The sequence below is a fragment of the Solanum verrucosum genome, unplaced genomic scaffold, assembly GCF_900185275.1.
Source record: "Solanum verrucosum unplaced genomic scaffold, falcon-dt-bn FXZP01000237.1, whole genome shotgun sequence".
Classification (NCBI taxonomy): domain Eukaryota; kingdom Viridiplantae; phylum Streptophyta; class Magnoliopsida; order Solanales; family Solanaceae; genus Solanum; species Solanum verrucosum.
The window spans coordinates 364156-386243 of NW_026020069.1; the positions used below are offsets into that span (position 1 = coordinate 364156).

Consider the following 22088-nt stretch of genomic DNA (forward strand, 5'->3'; position numbering starts at 1 on the left):
AAAATAAGGGCAAACCTATGGGTGAGGTCATTCATGTGTTCATCTTTGTGAGTGTGAGAGTCGTATGTGATTTCAGGACTATTAAATTTTTAGAATTTGTGTGTGAATATGGAATCGTCTTTGTTGTGAGGGAAAGAACAATAAAAAAATGCTCTCTAAACCTAGCCGTCGAAACCCTAATTTCTGATTTTGAATTGCCGGAATGGCCAATTTGGCCGGTGGACAACCTCCTTTGGAGGTTGTTCCGCTAGTTCATGTTCTGTCAAACAAACTGCTGACTGGTGAGATGTCATATGCAACCACTTTACAACCTACGATGACAACTCGCGCTCCTGTACCAATAAAACCCTCGTCTCTTCTACATGGGGAACCAAAGGTTATTTGGGAGGAAGAAAAGGTATGTCAGATGATTGTTAATGAAGATTTGGAATATGCAGTTGTTGGGAAATTTTCCTATAGATGGCCAGACATACAGGAATTAAGGAAAATTATTCCGAAACAGTGTGAATTAAAAGGAGACGTCAATATTGGTCTATTGTGTAATCGATACGTACTCATATGGGCCTCAAGGATGGAGGATTATGTGAATCTGCTCTCTAAACCTATTTTCTACATTGCCCATAGAAATTGGTATTATCCAATGAGGACATTTAAATGGGATCCTTTCTTTGATCCATTGGAGGAAATGTCGATCGCAGTTGCATGGATTTCACTGCCAGTACTGCCTCCCAATTTCTTTGGAAAAGAAACGATCTTTTTGATTGCTGCTGCAGTGGGTAAACCTTTACAAGTGGATACGGCTACTAGCAACAAGACTAGGCCTAGCTGTGCTAGAGTCAAGGTGGAAGTTGATCTAATGGGTGAATTCCTAAAGCGGGTTAACGTTGGTATTAAAAAGAAGTCTGGGGAAATAGTTGCTAAGTGGGTCACCATAAGGTATGATTATCTGCCCAAGTACTGCAAAAATTGTAAATTGCAGGGTCATAATGAGAAGGAGTGCTTTGTTTTGCATCCTGAACTATACCCTAAAGAAGAAGACGTGAGTGAAAAGGAAGCCACCGCAAAAGAGAAGATGAAGAAAGATGGGGGCCAGGTGAATGATGAAAAAGGGGTAGAGGACACAGGGAAATGGAAGGAAAAATGACATCAGGAGAATAAAACAAAGAATGAAAATAGAAGGGGGTATCAAAACAAATGAGGACTGACTCAGAGATGGAATCATAAGGAGAAAGCGAAGGAGGAAACTAATGTTATTTTAGGCAACAAATTTGATGCATTAACTGAAGAAGAAGGGAAAGAGGAATCAAAGCAACAACAAAATGAAAGGGATACAACATCAATGAATAGTGAAGGGAAGGATGTAATGAGTAAAGGGCTTGGTAAAACAAAGAAATGGGTAGAAGAGATTTTTGGGGCACAGAGAGAAGAGGGGGAATTGCCTGTCAAAAGCAACAAAATAGAGGGAGCCACAATAGAAAGAGAAGACTCTGTAAAAGAGTCTATGCAGAAAAATGACAAAACAGGGGAGGCAAGTATAAAGATAATTAGCAAGGATACTGATACACAAGAAAAAAATAATATGGAGGAAGTCAAAGGGAAGAAAGAAGTGAGCAGCAAAGATGATAAATCAGAACAAATAAATGTGGAGGAGAAGCCACCAAACCCTCCAAATGCAGATCACACTAACTTGGAGGGAGAGGGATCATCTACAAATAAGACAGACGAGAGTACTAATGAAGAATGGGAACTAGTTTCTTTGAGGCAAATGCAAGAAGAACCTGATAAAACATTTGAAAACAGGGATGAAGAAAAGGATGAGAACATCATGGAGAATATTGCTGAAGTGTCAAAAGATGGTGACCTTTCACCAAGGCATATCAAGGAATTGAGAACGGGAAGGAAGATCAATAAACCTGAAGGTAAAGTTAGAAGTACAAGAAGTAGTTCGGCAAGACCACCTTTGTCTAAATGATGATGGACAAACTATTATTTTGGAATATTAGATCAGTCAGCACTCAAAATTCTTTTGATAGTGATTGATCTAAATAAGAGAAATAAATTATCGTATATTGCTCTTTTAGAACCTTTCAAAGGGCCTCATGAGTTAGAAAATTATAGAAGGAGATTGGGTATGGCGAATGCAATGGCTAATCTATCTTCTAAAATTTGGGTTTTCTGGAATGATGAATGGGTTGGAAATGTCTTGAGTGATAGTCATCAACAACTTTCGATTATCTTCAAAAATCAGGTTTTGCAAAAGGAGATCTGTGTCACTGCTGTGTATGCAAGGTGTAATGCGCTGGATCGATTAGAATTATGGGACGAACTGGAAAATATTAGCATCAACAGTGACATTTCATGGATTGTGGGAGGAGATTTTAATGTTGTTTTGGATGCATCAGAAAAACTGGGTGGCTTGCCAGTCACCAATATTGAAACAGTGGATTTTGCCCATTGTGTCAATGTTTGTGCTTTAAATGAAATAAAGTACACAGGAAGCAGCTACACGTGGTGGAATGGGAGAATAGAAGATGAATGCATTTTTAAAAGATTAGACAGGGTTTTTGGTAACTTGGTTTTTTTGCAACAATTCCCAGTGTCAGAGGTACAACACTTAGTCAGAGAAGGGTTAGACCATGCACCTTTATTATTGCAATGTAACTCAAACAATGAAAGGGTCAGCAAGCCTTTTAGATTCCTGAATTTTTGGGTCAAACATGGTGAATTCTTGCGAGTGGTGAGGGAGAATTGGGAAATGGATATACAAGGTGGGCCGTTTTATATTGTGAAAGAACAAATGAATAGGCTAAAGAGGGTGCTTAGCAAGTGGAGCAAGGAATCATATGGAGACATCTTTCAAAAAGTATCCACACTTGAAGATGTGATTAAGGTAAAGGAAGTGCAGCTGGAAGTACATTGTTCAGATGAAAACATGAGAGACTTAAACAAGGCAGAAGAGGAGTTGCAGAAATTTTATCAGCTGGAAGAGGATTTTTGGAAACAAAAATCAGGTATGAAATGGTTTAATGATGACGACAGGAACACGAAATTCTTTCATTCATACGTGAAAGGCAGAAGGAGGAGGCTGATTATAAATGAAATAGAGGATGAAAATGAAGCTATACTGAGGGAGGATAAAAGCATAGGTGAGGAAGCTATGAAAGTCTTTGAGGATCAATTTGCAGCTGGAGCAGTTAGTGACGATTAGGCCATGCTAAATTGCATCCCACACATAATAACAGAAGAACAAAAAGAGAAGATGGATAGAACTTCGGAGGAAGAGGAAGTGGGGAAGCTATTTTTTCATTAAATAGTGAAAGCGCTAGTGGCCCGATGGTTTGTCGGGCAAATTCTTCCAAGCTTGTTGGGAGATCATAAAGGAGGACATTGTAAAATTAGTGATTGCTTTCTTTTGTGGATGGGAACTACCAAGATATGTAACTCATACAAATCTGGTTCTCATTCCAAAGAAGGAAAAAGTCACTAGTTTTAAGGACTTGAGGCCAATCAGTTTAAGTATATTTATAAATAAGGTGATCTCGAAAGTTATTCATGGCAGATTAGTGGAGGTATTGCCTGATATAATCTCGAAGAATCAAACTGGATTTATGAAGGGGAGAAGCATTGCAGAAAATGTTCTATTAGCCCAAGAGATTGTAAGTGACATAAACATCATATTGTGGTTGTAAAATTGGATATGGCTAAGGCATATGATAGAGTCTCTTGGTTTTACCTGATCAAGGTAATGAGAAGATTGGGGTTCACTGAAAGAATTATTGATATGGTTTGGAGACTAATATCAAACAACTGGTATTCTGTATTGGTTAATGGCAAGTCCTATGGTATCTTTTCATCATCTCGTGGGTTAAAGCAATGGGATCCTTTATCCCCACCCTATTCATAATTGCGGCTGAGGTTTTATCAAGGAGCTTAAATAGATTGAATGAAAATTCAAAGTTTATAGGGTATGGGATGCCGAAATGGAGTGAGAAAATTAATCATTTGTCATACGTGGATGACACTAATTATTCGTTTCGGGGCATAAGGGATCAATTAAAAGAATGATGGATACTTTATGTAGGTATGAGAAGTTATCAGGACAACTCATTAATTTGAACAAAAGTTTCTTGTATTTGCATGAAAAGGTGCCTATTGTGGTGAGAAACAGAATTAGGAGGATTACAGGTATTGCAACTGGATCTTTTCCTTTTACCTATTTGGGGTGTCCTATTTTCTACGGAAGAAAGAAGAAGTGTCATTTTGAGGATTTAATCAAGAAGATCAGTAGAAGGGTCATGACATGGCATAGTAAATTACTATCACATGGAGGTAGATATGTACTTGTTAAGAATATACTACAATCAATGCCAATTTATCTAATGTCAGCTATGAATCCACCTAAAGGGGTAATTGATCAAATTCACAAAATAATGGCAAAGTTCTTCTGGAGTAAGATGAGAGGAATCAAAGGGAAATATTGGGTGGCTTGGGAAGACTTATGTCTACCAAAAGAAGAAGGAGGATTGGGTTTTAGATCATTACATGGTGTGGCAGACTCACTATTTGCGAAGTTATGGTGGAATTTTAGAGTTTCATCAGGTTCACTATGGGCACACTACATGTGGAACAAATACTGCAAGAAGAAACACCCAGTAATAGCACAGGGTGTGGGAGGTTCACATGTGTGGAGAAAAATGATTCAGATTAGAGATGAAGTAGAACATAACATTTGGTGGCAGGTGAAATCGGGGGAAGCAAGTTTTTGGTTTGACAACTGGACTAAGCAGGGATCACTTTATTATGTTGAGGACAGGGGATCTGAAGAAGAGGATATCGAAGTAAGAGAATTCATAAATGGAGGAAGGTGGGACATCTTTAAATTATGGCAATATGTATCTGATGAAATGGTGGAACACATTGTTGAAAGATCAACCCATTGATAGAGGAAGAAGAGAGAGACACGCCTTGGTGGATGGGGGATTCAAGTGGGACTTTCAGTGTTAAGTCAGCTTGGAATCTGTTAAGGCATAAAAAGGAGAGATTGGAGATCTTCAATTATATCTGGAATAAGGGGCTCCTCTTTAAGCTTAACTTCTTTCTATGGAGGATATGGAAAGGAAGAATTCCCACAGATGATAATCTCCAAAGAATGAGAATTCACATGGTTTCAAGATGTTGGTGTTGTGATAAAAAACATCAAGAAACCATGGAACATTTATTTCTGACAGCCACCATAGCTCAAAAGCTATGGAGGCATTTTGCTAATTATGTAGGTACTGCTATGGAGAATATGCGACTACCTCATGTTATTATGAGTTGGTGGTACAGTGAAGGCCCAAGTAAACTGAGAATGGTATACAAGACATTACCAACTGTGATTACTTGGGTTTTATGGAGGAGAAGGAATGATAGGAAGCATGGCGGAGATCTCACCTTACATGGTATGATTCACCAAGTATTACAAATCATCTAACATTTTGTAAGGAGGAAATTCATTGGATAAACTTAAAAGGGAAGGACTGGAAGGGTATGACTGCGACATTAGGCTCTCTCAAACCCAAACTATATCATTTTATAGTTAAGTGGGAGATGCCATGTGAGGGAGTCATCAAATGCAACACAGATGGAGCTTGTAGAGGCAACCCAGGAACAGGCACATATGGATTTTGTCTGAGGAACACAGTGGGGGATCTTATATATGCAGAAGCAGAAAAGATTGGGGTCACTACCAATGTGGAAGCATAAATGAGGGCTATAGTGGAGGCGGTGAGGTACTGTGTGATGGTGGGAATAAGGAAGATTGTTATTGAATCTGACTCAATTTTAATGGTGAAAATCATTAATGGAATATGGAAGGTACCATGGGAGATTGCTGAGTGGTTTGAGGAACTAAAGCAGGTGTTAAGGGAACTGGAAGCTACAACACAACATACATTCAGAGAATGCAATAAAATGGCAGACTATATTGTTAATTTAGCATTTGAATGTGATGGGAAATTAAGCTTCAACACTTTTCAGCAGCTACCAACAATGGGAAAAAAATCATAAATGTGGAAAAGGCACAAATTCCTTCATTAGGAGTCCGAACCAAAAAGATCCTTAAGCCACATGCACAAAGCTATCAACAGAGTTAGAGATATCAACATGTGTTATCTAAGCAGCCTAGTTATATACAAAACAATGGATCACAAAAAGGATATATCTATAACTGCTACATCAGATAGGCTAAGAGATTTTAGCACACAAAAGGCACCAACAAAAAGGAGGAAGCATGGTGGTAGTTCAGAGAACATTTAGGGTTAATGAAAAGAAGTGGAAAGCACACACACAAATTAAGCGGAAGAGAACTTGTATAGAGTGGAGAATTAGGAAAGTGGGCTTTGCCCTTTCTGTTTTTACTATTAGCAGGCCTTTTTTTTTGGGGCCTGAACCATATTTTATATTGCTTTTAGATCAATAAAATGGCCTAGCCGGCCAATAAATTTCCATTAAAAAAAAGTCTTTGTTGTGAGGGCATTTGAGTACTTTTGTTGAATTTGAACTTGCATTTGAAGCAAGTATTGTGAACTTGAGCATCTTTGATAATGGTGAGTCACAATTTGAATCTTTGAGTGCACAATTGGTCATTGCATGAGTAAGTTGAGTCTTGTTGTGTGCATTCATCATGAGTCTTTTTTAGCACTGTTGGAGACATCCTTATTGAACTGCTAAACTTGAGTTTTACTTGAAGACAAGCAAATTTTTAAGTTGAGGGTGTTGATGAGTCCGAGATTTGGACTCATTTAGGGCTTTGTTTATAAAGATTTAGTGTCCTGAAATGCTTGATTTGTGCCATAAACTGATGTTAAATCCTTGATTTTCAGGTACATAGATTGAAGAACAAAAGAAGGACACTAATAGGCAAAAAGGAACAAAACAAACTGAAGAAATGAAGAAAGGCAAGCCTAGTGATCGCCAAGTGGCTATCTGACCGCCTAAAGTTCCCGTGTGTCAAGCCCTGAAGGAAAAAACCAAGTTAGCGATGAAAAGGAACAGTTGGTGAATCGCCAAGTAGTTTCGCAAGGCAAAGATCTATCGTCCAAAGTTACAGAGCTCGAGGATGCGGAAAATAAGGTTAAAAGGAGATGAAAAAGGCCAAAGGGCGGCTCACCGTGTTGTTCGGCGATCCCGACTTACTTTGCCGAATAGCCCTTCGTGGCTTATTTTTGGCGACTATAAATTAGATTTTGAACATTTAGTTTAGTATGAATCTTACATTTGGAGACACTCTTTGGATAAAACGAATTTAGCTTATAGTTTTTCTTAGTCTTTGAAGAACCTTAGAGATTCAATTTGGAGATTTTGGAAGAGGGTGTCGAATATTCTTCAAATTGAGCATTGTAAAGCTAATCGATTTGGTAATATTTTTTACCCTTTTATGATGCTTGACTAAAACCCCAATTTTTGGGGTATGATCATGTGATTATGGGTTGAATTAGTTTATGGGTATTGTTAATTACTAGTTTAAATGTTGAATTAAAGTTAGTTTAATCATTTAATTGTTGGTTAATTTATGAGTTGTAGTTGCAAATGCAACTCTACCTTTGTGTTCTTGGCTTGCTCGAGAGAGAGAGAGAGAGGTTTTAGAACTAAAATTGTTGATTGATAATTTGTGGGTATTGGATTGATCTGGGTTTAGTTCGAGAGAGTGAATCCTAAACTCAATCCCACCTTTCTAGCTCGAAAGAGTGGATGTATTAAGGTGTGGGTTGTTCTTCATTGTCGTGTTTGTTGATGTTCGAAAGAAATCACTTGATTCGGGGTAGTTGCTCTAGAGAAAGCTATCTCCCTTATAGTCTAGCCTACTCACTGATTTTCAGTTGTTTACTAGTAGTTTCAGTTACCCATATATCGACATTTGCCTATAATTGATCACATGCCGAGAATCTATCTCCTTATTGTTATTTAGACTTGTTTGTGACTGTTGTGTAGTTGATAATTGGAAATCAAAACCCCCATTTGACATTCGTGTCACCCCTTTGATTTGATGTGTCTTTTTCTGATAATTTATATTCCTATGGTTGATTAGACCACGTTTGCACTTCCTAATTGAATTTAATCACGTAATGCTCCCTATGGGATTCGACCCCAACTTATTTAGTTGGATTTTATACTAATTTAAGATCGTTGAACACCTAGAATTGGATGAGGTGTGATTGAAACATTAAATCAATCTGCACACACTATCATACCGTCCTAGAACGAGCCCATCCTCAGACACCTGAAGGCAGCCTGTCTAGGGTCCATAATTTCTCGCCAGTCACTGAATATGGGGCTATTGATTGAGCAGAAGATGGCCATGAGGGCCAAGAAGAGACATACTTCGCTTCCATTCCCAGTGTAGATCACCGAGATGTGTAGGTGGACCCATGTTCCTCATGATGAAAAGACAGATGTGGAGGTGATACCCACTTTCTCTACTGACATCTTGCGTAATGAGGCCGAGTACCAGCATAATGAAGGTGACAGGAGGAGAGCAGCACTAGTGGATACATTCCAGAAGGTGGACATTAGTATGTTACCTATAGAGGAAATCATGCCTAATAAGACCAGTAGGCCTTCAGGTACATCTGCCCCTTCCTCTTTTGAGACTCCGATTGCATCTGTTGCACCACTTCCCATAGATCTTATATTGTTGCTTCTTCTGTTTCCAGACCCCCTATCACCCAGGCCATGCTTTACAAGATGGGCAATTTGGCCCAATCTGTTGATGCAAGTGCCTCTCGGGTAAAATTTGTTATGCCTAGGATGATAGATAGAGCGATAATTGTTGGTTTGAAACCCCTGACGGCTGAGATGAGGGATCACAAGTTGGCACTAGATGCCCTTACTGTTAGAGTCACAACTTGTGAGTAGACCCGAGGTGCTACTCAGGAGGTGATGACGTTGAAGGCCGGTATAATTGGGTTGAAGAGATATGTGGACCAGTTGGAAGTCCACATATTTCACTTCATTATTTAGGATTGTGGAGATTCCTGACACACCAAGTGTAGATATTCCACCTTGTTTTGAGGTGCCTCCAGCTACCACCGAAGATGAGATGAGAGCTGATGATGTTGCCGTTGAGTCAGAGGCTGAGACGGATGAGGAGTAACTGGGTGTTCATGAGGAGACAATCTACGATGACCTGGTTGACTTGGAGGGTGCCATGTTTGAGACTGCCAAGCAAGCATCACTTAGGGATACTTCTATGGTGGGCTCCAGTAGAGCAAATGATGTTGCGACACTTGGAACTGATGCCCAGATAGAGGGAGCTGTGGATTTACAGACTTCACCCCAGGTCTAGCATGGTAGGATGATTTTCTTTGCCTCCCTTATGTTCTCTCTTTATACAATTTTTTTGTTTTTAGTTGCATTTGAGGACAATTGGGTTTTTTATTATTGGGGTGAGGTATTTCCATACCTACCTCTTGTGGCTTGTTTTGTGAATATTGACTTGATTCAGATTTTGTTTTTGTGAATATTAGAGCTTATTGGTTTTTATATATATCTTAGTTGTTGAATCGCGGTTGTTGATAAATTTTGGCCCATTATTTTGATATGAAAATGGTTTTGAACCAAGTTTCAAAATTTTGCCACCTCTTTTTTGTGTGGTTGTGGGTGTTCTTGTGCAAATATGAGTGTTGATTGTGGTCAATACTGATGACTCAAATATTTCTCTTAATTGAACAAAATGAATGTGCAACTATGATGAGGTAAACTAAGTTACATAGGCAATATGTGAACTTTTAGCATCTCGTTGTGACTAGCTTGATGTTGAATGAGTCTCTTGTGATGAACATTGCACGCTAGCTAGAATGTGTGGAGTCTTTTTCGATAATTGTATCAATGCCTTGTGTGGTGAGGTTTTCTTGAACATTGTTCTTGATGACACCTAGGATTTCACCCGTTGGTCTAATTGATTAAGTGAAAGCAAGCAATTTAAATGACGTTAGGCAAAATTTTTAGAGAGTGAGCCAATTTTACAATATACCTCTTTGTGGCCAACCTTGTGAGATGTGTGAACTTTGCTTGTCACCTTTTGAGCCTATCCTTTTCTTGGAAGAAACTTGAACAACTTTGACCTCTTTATCCCATCACCTATAACCTTCATGAAGTATTGATTTGTTAAATAGCCAACTTAGGCCAAAAGCCTAAGTTGGGGGTGTTGTGAAAAAGAAGGAAAGTCAAGAAGTGTGAAAAATTCCCCATTTGATGGATTGTTTTGAAAAATATGGAGCCCCTCCATGTAAAAAGAAGAAAGAGGAAAGAAAAGAAAAGGACTGAAAAAGAGCAAAAATGTTGAAATAAAGTGTGTGAGAATAGTAAAAAAAAGGTGGTGTCCGGTGATTCATGTTTAGTTGAATAATGGGGTGGATTATGAACATGTTTGAATGTGAAAGAGAAGGAGAAAAAGTGATTTTCAGGCCATCTCATGAAGGTAGAAGCCACTAAGCCTAAATGACCATACTTTTACACTAAACCCCATTACAAACCCTAAAAAGACCTTTGTGATCTTTACTGAGCTGAAACAAATGTTGATTGGAAAATAAGGGCAAGCCTATGGGTGGATTCATACATGTGTTCGTCTTTTTTAGTGTGAGAGTTGTATGTGATTGCGAAACTATAAATTTTTGAGAAATTTGTAGGAAGGTGGAATCATCTTTTGTTGTGAGGGCATTTGAGTACATTTGTTGAGCTTGAAGTTGCATTTGAAGCAAACATTGTGAACGTGAGTACACTCGATAATGGTGAGTCACAATTTGAATCTTTGATTGCACAATTGAGCATTGTATGTAGTTTGAACCTTGTGTGTGCATTTATGTTGAATCTTAAGCAACAAATTTTGTAACATTTGTGTTGAACTGATTGATCTTGAGTTTTTACTTGAGGACAAGCAAAAGTTTAAGTTGGGGGTGTTGATGAATCCGAGATTTCGACTCATTTAGGGCTTTGTTTTTATAGTTTTAGTGTCCTCAAATGCCTAATTTATGCTATAAACTGATGTTAAAGCATTGATTTTTAGGTTTGTAGGCTAAGGAGCAAGGCAAGGTGAAGAAGTGAAGAAAAGCGATCCCGCTGATCACCAATACCACTCGGCGAACCAGCGAGTGGCTCTTTAGCTCGCCAAAAGTTCCAGCGTGCCAGCCCTGGGAAGAACCAACTTGGCGACAGTAATGGGTAGTCGACGAATCACCGAACTACTCCATGATGGCAACCTAAATCACCTAAAGTCACAGAACCTTGCAGATTGACGGCCATTAGAAATTGATGATGGAAGAGAGCCAAGGGCGGATCACCGACCTGTTTGACGAGGCTTGACTTATTTTGACCAATGGTCTTTTGGGCAAAAAATTGGGAACTATAAATTGAAATTTAAAATGAGAATTCAATAGTTCTCACCTAGTTCCCAATTCCTAGACAATTCCCAAGTTTGAGAGTTAGAGTTTTCTCTTAGTGTTTGAGTTCCATTATAGACTTTGAACCTTTTGAGGCTGAAACTTAACAATTGCAAGTGGGTCTTTGAATTTATTCAATTTGGACCATTGTAAATACTTGAGAACCTTTACCCAGATCATGGTTAATGTATTTGGTAACCGTCTCTCTATTTTTATGATGTGTGGTTAATACCCCATTTCTTGGGGTGTGATTATGTGTTTATTTGTCTAATTATCTTGTGGGTATTGTTTTTTAATGATGAAATTGATGTTTTAATGTGTGTTTAATCATTAGTTGTGTAACACCCCTAAAATACTAGATCAATTCTTGCATGTCGATGCATCATTTCTTAATTACTACAATATGTTTTACTCTTATTTTGGGAACTTGAAATTTTGTGATACATGCAACCTTGTTTAAAATAGATTGTGCTCGTAATTTAAGGTATTGTATGGGGGTATTTACGTAATTTTTTCTAATTAAAATTACATATGAATTGAAAGTGTTCATAACAATTATATACATATAGGTGTATATGTATACATTTAGGGCAGCACACAATAAAATGGGGCAGCACCTTTAGGGACAGTTGTATATGTGACTAAGCATCACTCATTAGACTATATTATCACACCTCCTCTTGTGATTTTCGTTTGGAACTGAAGTCCAAGAACATAAGAACATTTTCTAACCAGATTTTCATCAATATCACAAGAGAAAACCTTGGTCCTTCTAGCTGGAAGTCGAGACATCCTACCTTTTGGTGAGTAATCAAAACTTGTTTTTTTGAAGCTGGGTAGTGTTTAGTAATTTTAGAATATCTCGTTCTGTATAACTTCTTTTGAGGTGAATAAATATGTTTTGGAAAGCTGATTCCTATACCTACAACTATTATGTTTATGGTAAGCTCTAATTTAGCTATTAGGACTACGAAATAAGGGACGAAACCTATGACATGTTCTGTCCAGATTTTGGAATTTGAAATCCTGTATGTTCAACTGTTAGTGTTTTGTTTATATCTTTTTGTACAAAGCGTATTTTGCGGTGATTCTTGATTATTTGCAAGCTTAATAGATGTACCTACATCTTTTATGAAGGATATAAATTCCATTTTGGCCATTTTCGGTTTCAAATCTAAGTTACGAGATGAAGTGCTTTTATTGGGCACAATTTCTGTTTTGGGAGTATAGTCGTATTTGTACAAGTTAGGCTTACTTTTGATGATAACCCTGTGTTACACCATTATTATTGAGCTACTAGAAAGTAAATAAGCGATTGAATTCATTTTTTAAAGGTTGTATATCCTCGTGTACGAGTTGAAGACTTTGATACGTTGGTTGGTCTACGATTTGAACTTGTGAAGTTGTGTTGGACTGTTTTTGTGCTAAAGAACTGAGGTTTGTGTATAAACTTATACTTGTACTCTTTTTTACCTCTAGTATATCTGAAAGTTATCTTGGTACCTTGGTTACCTCTTGTCGCTTTGCATTGTCGTATTGGTATTCTTTAATACATTAAAGACGCTTATGTAACTCGCCCCCTTGTACGGACTGGTTGACCACTTGGCACTCTTGTTGGGACCTTGTCCTTCTTGTGGCTGTGACTTTGTCACTCTTGGCATGCCTCTTGGTTCGGATCATTTGCCATCTTGACTCTGGATTTTTAGTCCGTCTTAAGAATGGAAGTTGTCCATTTTAAGTACGAACTAGAAAGCCATTTTTAATATGGTTCTTGGTTCTCTTGATTATTGGGTTTTGACCCTTCTTGACACCTGCTCATGCCTGGTGTGACGACATGATGTATATATTGGGTGAGCCTTGTTATTGAATCTCTTGAAAAGTTGTGTTATGATCTTTCTTAACATTTGGACCTTTAAATATTGAACTTGATACTCCTTGTATATTGGTTACTTGATTTACTGATTTTGTTTCGATCGTGCTGCCCTTGACTTGAGAATGATAACTTGGTGAATTTGAGGGCTCCAAACCTATAGTTTGCACACCACTAAGCTATATGCTTAGCGATAGTTGTTTCTATCGTAGGGGCTGTTCGCGATGATGCTTGAAGTTGGCCATGGATGATGGAGATTTTGAAAGCCTTAAGGAAGATCACATTTGCATATAGGCATCTATATTTTGTATAAACCTTGGGACTTGTACATGATCTTTGGGTTGTATATTTACATGAGATTTTGGGGGCTGATTTGGTCATGTCACCATGGGTTGTAATATAAGTATGGTTATACATTTTTAAAAAAAATCTTTTTGGGGTGTGTAAACCCAAGTTTTGTAATATACTAATTTGCTATATGTCTTGAAAGTTGTGTGAAGCATGAGTTGGCTGATTTCGGTACTCGGAAATGTAATATTCTTGTTATTTCACCTCGAGTGTGAGGTTAAAATATGCATGAAGATCTGGTCGGTTAATTGTCTAGATTATTATTTTTTTTTTTTTTTTTTGTGTTTGTTATGAATCTAATCCCTCTACTAGATTAAAATCAGTATGCCTCATTAATTGGTTTTGAATGTCGCGAGTATTTTTATTAGATTTCTTGTTTAAGTAGTGGTACCATTTTGAAAGGGTCGCTACAAGTTGTGTTTTAATCTAAGAATTATAGTTGCAAATGCAATTTTAATTTTGAGTTCTTGGCTTGCTTGAGAGAGAGGTTTTGGAACCAAAGCGTTTGATTAATGATTCTAGGTATTGGTTTGATATGGGTTTAACTCAAGAGAGTGAATCCTAAACTCAATTCTACCTATCTAGCTCAAGAGAGTGGATACATTAAGGTTTTGGGTTATTTATCTTGTTAAGCTTGTCGATGTTCGAGAGAAGTCACCTGAACCGTAATAATTATTCGAGAGAAAGCTATTACACTTAAAGTCCCGCCTACCCACAATATTTCAGCATATTATTGTTAAATTTCAATTACCCATATAGCGTAATTAGCTTATAAACGATCAAATCCCGATAATTCCTCTTAATATTGTTGTTTCCCCTATTTTTGTAGTCGTTCTAGCTATTAATTGCAATCCAAACCACCCATCTGACATTCGCTGTCAACCCCTTTTGACTTGTTTGTATGTTTTCGATAATTTATAATCCTATAACCACTTAGAACACTTTATAACCTCATAACTGAATTTAAACAAGTACTGTTCCATGTGGGTTCGACCCCAACTCTTTGTTGGGTTTTATACTAGTTAATGATCGTCTACACCTAGAATTGGATGTGGTGCATTTGAGTTGTTAACCAACTTTTTTGGTGACCATTTCGCCTCCCAACAAACATCTAGGCTTGTTGGTGAAGCGCGCATGAGTCATGGTTTCTTTCTTGTAGTGAACCAAAGAGTTGATGCTAATCTCATCTCTAATTCCTATCGTTACATGGACATGTTCTTTGGCATGCCTCTCTGTGAAAAGCAATAGTCTCAAAGGAAAATTGGTGAACATTGTGGTTATGCCACTAGCTTTAATGGAAGGTTTTCTTCGAAGCTTCCTTGGAAAGAGACTCTCTTTACGATACTCTTCTAAATAAGGTTCATCTCACATAGTTGAGGAGTATTTCCAAAGGACATTGTTGTACATTTTATATATATGTTTTGTCTAAGACTACTCAATTCAAAAGTCTTTCTTTAATTTTTTAAACTTTATATCAAATCAAAATTGGAAATTTTTTTTGAAAGAAAATGAGTATCTATTTTTCTATTTTTTGATTATGTAAATGAATTAACCTTTTTTCCCTTTAATTACACAGGAATGTTTTTCAAGATTATTGCAAGTCCATGAGCATACTTTCTCAAAGGATCATGGAACTTTTAGGGATGAGCCTAGATGTACAGAAGAGCCCTTTTAAAGAGTTTTTCAAAGATAATTAATCCATAATGAGACTCAACTATTATCCCCCGTGCTAGAAACCAGAGCTCGCCTTAGGAACCGAGCCTCACTATGATCCAACATCATTAACCGTTCTCCATCAAGATTCTGTTAGTGGACTTCAGGTTCTTGTGGACAACGAATGGTACTCCATCCATCAAAATTTCAATGCTTTTGTGGTTAACATAGGCAACACATTTATGGTAAGTAAATTTACAAACTAGAACTATATAATAAGCTAATGTATTATGTATTACATACAAATAATATAAACATAATCTGTTAAGCAAATAATACATTTTTTGGTGAAAAACATTACAAGATCTTTCCATATGACGCACAATGATATACATCATGAATTATTAGACTTACAACTTGAATATAACATACTTGGTTTTTGTCCTTTTGCCGGCCGTATCGAATCGTAGATACAAAATTTGCTTGCATAGAGCAATGGTTAACAACAAGACTCCTAGAAAATCACTTGCTTTCTTTCTTTGTCAAGACAAAGATAAAGTGGTGAGTCCACCAACTGAATTGGTGGACTACAACAACCCTTGACTATATCTTGACTTCACATTGCCTGCTCTCCTTGAGTTTACTTAAAAGCATCACAGAGTTGATACAAATACTCTTCAAGCTCTCTTGATGTGGCTTCAAGACAATAATGTAGAAGCTTAAGAGCTATACATATGAGGTTCAACATTGAAGGCCTTGGAATATTTTGTATATATGTTGAATCATTGATTTAGAACTACAAAAATTGGTGTTGCAATGATTTTATTTAGACACCTAGTATTTAGGAGTTGATTTCTATTTCAGTTTAGTTTTTAGTCAGTAAATACATGTCTTTTGTTAGTCAATAATATAAAGTTTTGTAGTGCAACACATAATTTATCCTTCAGCTTTTCTTGCATTGTTATTTTCCTGCATTTCTTTTCTTTCAAAAATTGATAGGTGGATCTAGAGCTAGTTTTTCGAAGGGACCTTTGAGTGAAGAGATGGATTTCAAAAATAGTTTTCATGAATAACTCATGTTGTTTTTAGTAATGAAAATTACCAATTATGAGTTGGGAGAACAGAAAATTACTTGGGGGCCCTTGATCTTTAGGAAGGAAGCCGTGCAAGAGGATTATGAAATTAATCCGTTACAAAATAATCCCACCATAGCGCAAATCAAGAGTCACAAGGAATAGAAAATCATGAAGTCCACGACGAAAGCAACTCTATTTGTTGTTGTCTCAACAACTATTTTAAAGAGAATTATATTTCTTGCATCACCAAAAGAAATTTGGAATTATTTTAAGAAAAAATATGTTGGAGGTGAAGGAATTCAAGTTGCAAAGAATAAAAAACTCCAAGAAAATCGAAGAATGCTTGAATAGGTTGCTTGGTATTGATAACAATGTAAGATTTCTACACACTAGATCATAAAAAGTAAGAGATAAATATAAACACAAGCAACCAAAGGTTCATTCATTGAATAATTTGACTTTAGCAAAAAATCAAGAAAGTCATTCATTGGATGTGATATTAAAGACTCCCTTAATTAAGAGGAAATGGAGTGAATGTCAGAACCCTAAGAAACAACCAAGCCCCAGATATTATAGAAGAGATATGTTATAATGGTCTTATTAAAAAGAAGAAGGCAAAGGTTTCCAATGCCATGGGAAAAGACTTCAGTAAAAGCAGAACTAGTGAAGGGACTGATGGAAAAGGTAGAGGTAAGAAGAGAGAGAGCGAGCCGGACAAGATCTAGATTGCACTGTATCACAACATAGTGCAGATGATGAAGATTCTGGAGTAGCCTTTCTTCTTCTCTATATATGTTAGCTAGTCTTTTGCCATTGAGATGACTTTTTTTCCACTAATGGGACTTGTATTTGTTCACATTAGACAACTTTGTACTCGTGAGTTCCAGGTTCTGGTATTGGTTCCATTGTATATAGTTCGAATTAGCAACAAACTTTGTCGTTAACCTTTGTTAAATTGTTCGTAGGTAACAAAATTTAATAATAATTTGTGACTAAATAAGATTAGAAATGGATTTTGTTGTTTAGCTATAAAATTTATCGATCGCTAATTTCTATTTTTAGTCAATTCTTATGTGAACAAGGCACTTTAGAAGAGGTTGAAGTGGCTGCAACAAAAGGTTGCAAAGTAGACAAATTCCTTTTTGAAAAATCTTGATCAGCATCTGCACTATACTGAGACACATTGTAATCTAGATCTTGTCAAACTCGTTCTCCCTTTTCCATCGGTCCCTTCGCTAGCTCTGCTTTAGCTGAAGTCTTTTTCCATGGAATTGGAGACCTTGCTTTCTTTTCTTTCTAATTGTGTCATCACATATCTCATCTATAATATCGGGGGGGGGGGGGGGGGGAGGTTGTGTCTTAGGATTCTAGCATTCACTCTATTTCCTCTTAAGGGAGTCTTTAATGTCACATCCAAAGAATGGCTTTCCAAATTTTTTGCTAAAGCCAAATCTTTCAAAGAATCGATCTTTTGCTGCTTCTATTTATATATATATCACTAACCTTTTCTTATCCCGTGGATTGATAAAAAAGTTCCCCCAATGGGATCATCATCATAACTTACATCATCTCTCCTACAGTTTTAAACTGTAGAACTATCCAAATCTATCTCACCTAAGTTTCTCATCTCGGAATTTTCTATATATACAAAACATGTCACATAAAGTTAAGAGAAATCCAAGGATTTTATCAAGTTCAAAATACGATAACTTAAGATATACCCCATCAGGATGATTCTCTAGTTATCTTCTCTTCTCATTTTTCTTACGTATCTACTTCTCTAAATTTGATCTACTTGGCAAGCCCACCAGTTGATGGCCATTTCTATCAGTGGGAGAATTAGTAGTAACATTAGAGCTTCTACTCATTGGGGTTCCCTGATGGTTAGTTTTGACATTGTTTGCTGACACTAGCTAAATCTTCCTGTTTAGTTGCAGTTTAAAATAAATAATTTCTAATGACATGTTATCAGAGAGATAGTGCATATGTTCTATAGGTCCAACTAAACCCAGTATTTTCAATATGAAACACAAATACATACGTGAAAAACAACTAAAACTATTAAAAGTGCAAAAATTATATCTAGTTGTGAACACATAGTTTCAAATGTACAATGAGATTAGCATTAAGAATCTTAAAGACTTAAAGGTTAAACTTATCAAGTCTAAATCTTAAATCTTAAATCTCTCTACGAATGATGTCATAATTCCAAGTTTCAATTTCTAGACAGCCATCATGAACAAATTATAATAAAAAACTTCTAAAGCCCCACAAAACACACCATCTTTTGATTTTCCAGACACCAAATGATAACTTTTAGTATATTTTGTAGAGAAAAATAACCTAGAAGGATACTCGAATTTTAGAAAAAAAATATTATTCTAAAATCATACTCCACTAAATTTGCCTAAAATTTAAGGGCATTTTTTGGAATACAAGATTTACTTAAAGAAATGTGACAAGAAAAACTTTGAAATATTTTGGAATAAGAGACTATACATTGTTATCAGATATTACACCCTTATAACGATTTACATGCACGTGTTTACCTAAAGTTATATGAGTACAGACATATATATGCATATTGGTGTATTCACATAGAAAGCACACAAGTTTGAAAATTAAGATAATAAATTTGAAACATATATCACATCATAAATAAAGCATAATAAAATTTTGTATGTATGTCGGTATGCTTTATGTTGTTAGTACATACACAAATATGCTTTATTAATATTACAAGGATGGGCAAACTATCCAGTGAACATAGCATAGGAAACTGGACAATATAGATTAATAATTATATTATGAACTAAATAATGCAGTTACAATAAAAAAGGATTCAAATACTACATTAAATATCAATAAAAATCAAATTTATCGTATATCATCCATTAAAAACATGAGACATAAGTACTTAGTTATGTTTAGCTTCCAAAAAGTAAGAAAAAAATATATAACTTACTAAATTGAAAAACTAAAAGACCATTGTTCTAAGATTGAAAACGATTTCGAATTTTAAAGTTTTCATGAACTTTCTTTATCTTTGCCAAAATAATATTGTTATGCCGTAATTTTACTATCTTTAGAAAAATCACATTTTGAAATGTTCTAAATATAAAACGATTTGAGAAAAATACTTAGAAAAGAGTCGTTACTTAATTTTATAAAGAAATTAAGAAAACTTATTTTAAGTCTTTAAAAATTTAGAGAAAAAGGGCATGAGGTTCTCATTTACACTTAAAGAAGGTTTTTAAAACATTTAAAGTTTCCGCTAACATACGGTTATCCTACGACTTAGATTAAATTTATTTTTAACTATTGTTTAGATAAATGATTATAAAAATGATTTACAATACTAACTAAAAAAATAGTTAAGCAAAGAATAATTTTTTTATTTTTAAGAAAAGGGGACCTTAACTGAAATATTTGAATTAAATAAAAAGTTATTAGACTTAAATTAGAATTTATTTGAATCATTTTTAGAAATAATAATTTGAACCATTTGAAAAATAAAATAAATTTTTTTTACTAAAGATTTCATTAAAAGTATTAAGAGTTGATTAAAATTGAAATTTAATAAAAATAAACTAACATATAGAATATAGTTAATCATTTGGAGAATTTAATTAAGTTATTAAAGTTAAGTTAAGTCAAAATAATATATTTCACAAGAAAATAGACGAGAAACAATATTAAAATAAAGTGATAAAACGCTTGGGCAAATAGCCATCATCTACCAATTATGGCATTTTAGACTTAGAGTTCACCTGTTGCCAAATAGCTCCTTTGAGCTTCACTCCGTGGGCTTTTGACCCATTTTCCCCTTGGAATTTCTGTATACTAGCTTGCAATTCATGTATTCTAGCTTTCAACTTCCCAACGATAGTCAAGGCTTGACTCGATAAAAGACGGGAAATTGGGCCTCCATGGCCCAACTAGATATGCAAGGAGGGAGGGAGTCCACAATGGACTCAGATGGAATTTACATGCACACAAAGAAAAAGAAAAGAATTAGGAAAAAAACAAGAAAGGGTAAAGCTTCCAACAAACATATGATCAAAGGATTTACTCATGACAGAGATAAACACACAAATTACTTTAAGAGATAAGAGCATAGTTACAAACTAATACACTTCTAGAAAAAAAGGGTTGTGATCATGTATCCAAAAAGAGAGATAATTGTGGCAACTAAAAAAATGCTAACTAATTAAGGAAGCTTTCTTGACTAAAAAATAAATAAATTAACTACATGAAAATGAAGTAAAAGCAACAGGAAACCAAATTAACTTAATGGCTAATCATGGAGTACACATCTTTCAACAACAAGTGCAAAAGAAGTCATTTGAGGAAGGCATGCCCTCTTAGAAATGAACTAAGCAAATATTTTAAAACTAATGCAAAGAAAATCTACCAGCGATCAAGAATACTCCAAAAGAGAGATTTTAATAGTAATGTAAAGAACAAAAATCATTTCATATGGATCTTTTAAATGCCCAACTTCTTCAATCATATCATGTTAGTTAATTTTGAAATCCTACGCCTAAATGAAAATGATGCCAGCTAGTAGCAAATAAAATGAATGACTTGATTTTGAAAAGAGAGCAAAACAATGGCAAAATGAATTCGACAAGGATTCAAGTAGGAAGATTTAAGATGAGAAACAACAAAACATGACACTAACCATGCTAGAGATAAAATAAACTCGAACAAAGAAAAGAGGAGCAACAAAACTTGGATTAGTCAGTTTGTTAACCCATTTCATGCTTAGAACTTCACAAAGCTTGACAAAACTTCAAAATTTTAACAAAATAAACACAAGATCAGGTACATAATGACAATGATACAGTACGGTACATGATCAAGGCATTTGAAAAAGAAGAGAGTAAACTACATCATATCTCATAGAACTTGGTTCAAATTCAAACTTTTCTACTAAGTAGTTAAAATAATGATCACGCTGCATCTAAACAGAGAAACGAGGTCTAATTCGAGGTAGCAACAATATGCCCTGAAAAACCTATTTTAAATAATCAAACCACTAAATAAAACACAGTTTTCAACTCATGCCAAGGACAAGAAACACAACAGAATACATCATCTCAAACTAACAGATGACCCGTAAACGATGAACCGTTGTCCACAACTTCAATACGACCTTAAGTTTGAGAGGAACGGATTCAAATCATACTAATATGCTGAAACTAACAATAAATAAGAACAAACACTACTGCTCAACCTCAAGCAAGAATCGAACAAGAAAAGATGACAAATAAGGTCTAATCGAAAACTCAAAACTGAACTATAATCCGCAGGCAACAAATCGAGTACAATACGACCAACAATTTAATTATAGAATTGTATTGATCAAAACAAGACGCATAATCTTATTCTCATTTATACTCAAACATACTGAAATAGAAACTATGATAAACTAAATTATAATGCTTAGATTGAAGACGAGCATAACAGAGAGAAACTAAATGGGGGAGAAATTACCATTTTCCTGGTAGAGAGACTAGGAAAATGACCTTGACCGTGAAGCTTTTACACCAATACGAATTCGGTTCTGCAAAACACACAAAAAAAAAAGACAAACCTCAGGTTGCCGATAAACCAAGGACTGTGAGAGTTTTTTTTTTGTATCTTTCCCTCCTTTAGGATTTGTTGTTTTTATTATTTTATGTCCAAAATCCTCTTCTTAAGAGGTGAGCTGTTGCCTTA

At 35.7% G+C, this 22088-nt stretch overlaps 1 protein-coding gene and 1 pseudogene across 1 annotated transcript; both read left to right on the forward strand.

Moving 5' to 3' along the window:
* Positions 1–202: 202 nt before the first annotated feature.
* On the forward strand, positions 203–3208 carry LOC125823817 (uncharacterized). The gene is made up of 3 exons (XM_049503203.1): positions 203–1093; positions 1211–1919; positions 2004–3208. The coding sequence occupies exons 1-3, from the start codon at positions 203–205 to the stop codon at positions 3206–3208; spliced, it is 2805 nt and encodes a 934-aa protein (XP_049359160.1).
* Positions 3209–9187: 5979 nt separating this feature from the next.
* Positions 9188–16011, forward strand: LOC125823818 (gibberellin 20 oxidase 1-like; annotated as a pseudogene).
* The last annotated feature ends 6077 nt before the right edge of the window (positions 16012–22088 follow it).

Bases quoted from the DNA above. Each gene is read 5' to 3' on its own strand.
- LOC125823817 (XM_049503203.1), top strand. From the start codon at position 203: ATGGCCAATTTGGCCGGTGGACAACCTCCTTTGGAGGTTGTTCCGCTA. The intron at 1,094-1,210 runs GTGAATGATGAA...GGACTGACTCAG, and splicing joins TGAAGAAAGATGGGGGCCAG to AGATGGAATCATAAGGAGAA. The intron at 1,920-2,003 runs GTAAAGTTAGAA...TTGGAATATTAG, and splicing joins GAAGATCAATAAACCTGAAG to ATCAGTCAGCACTCAAAATT.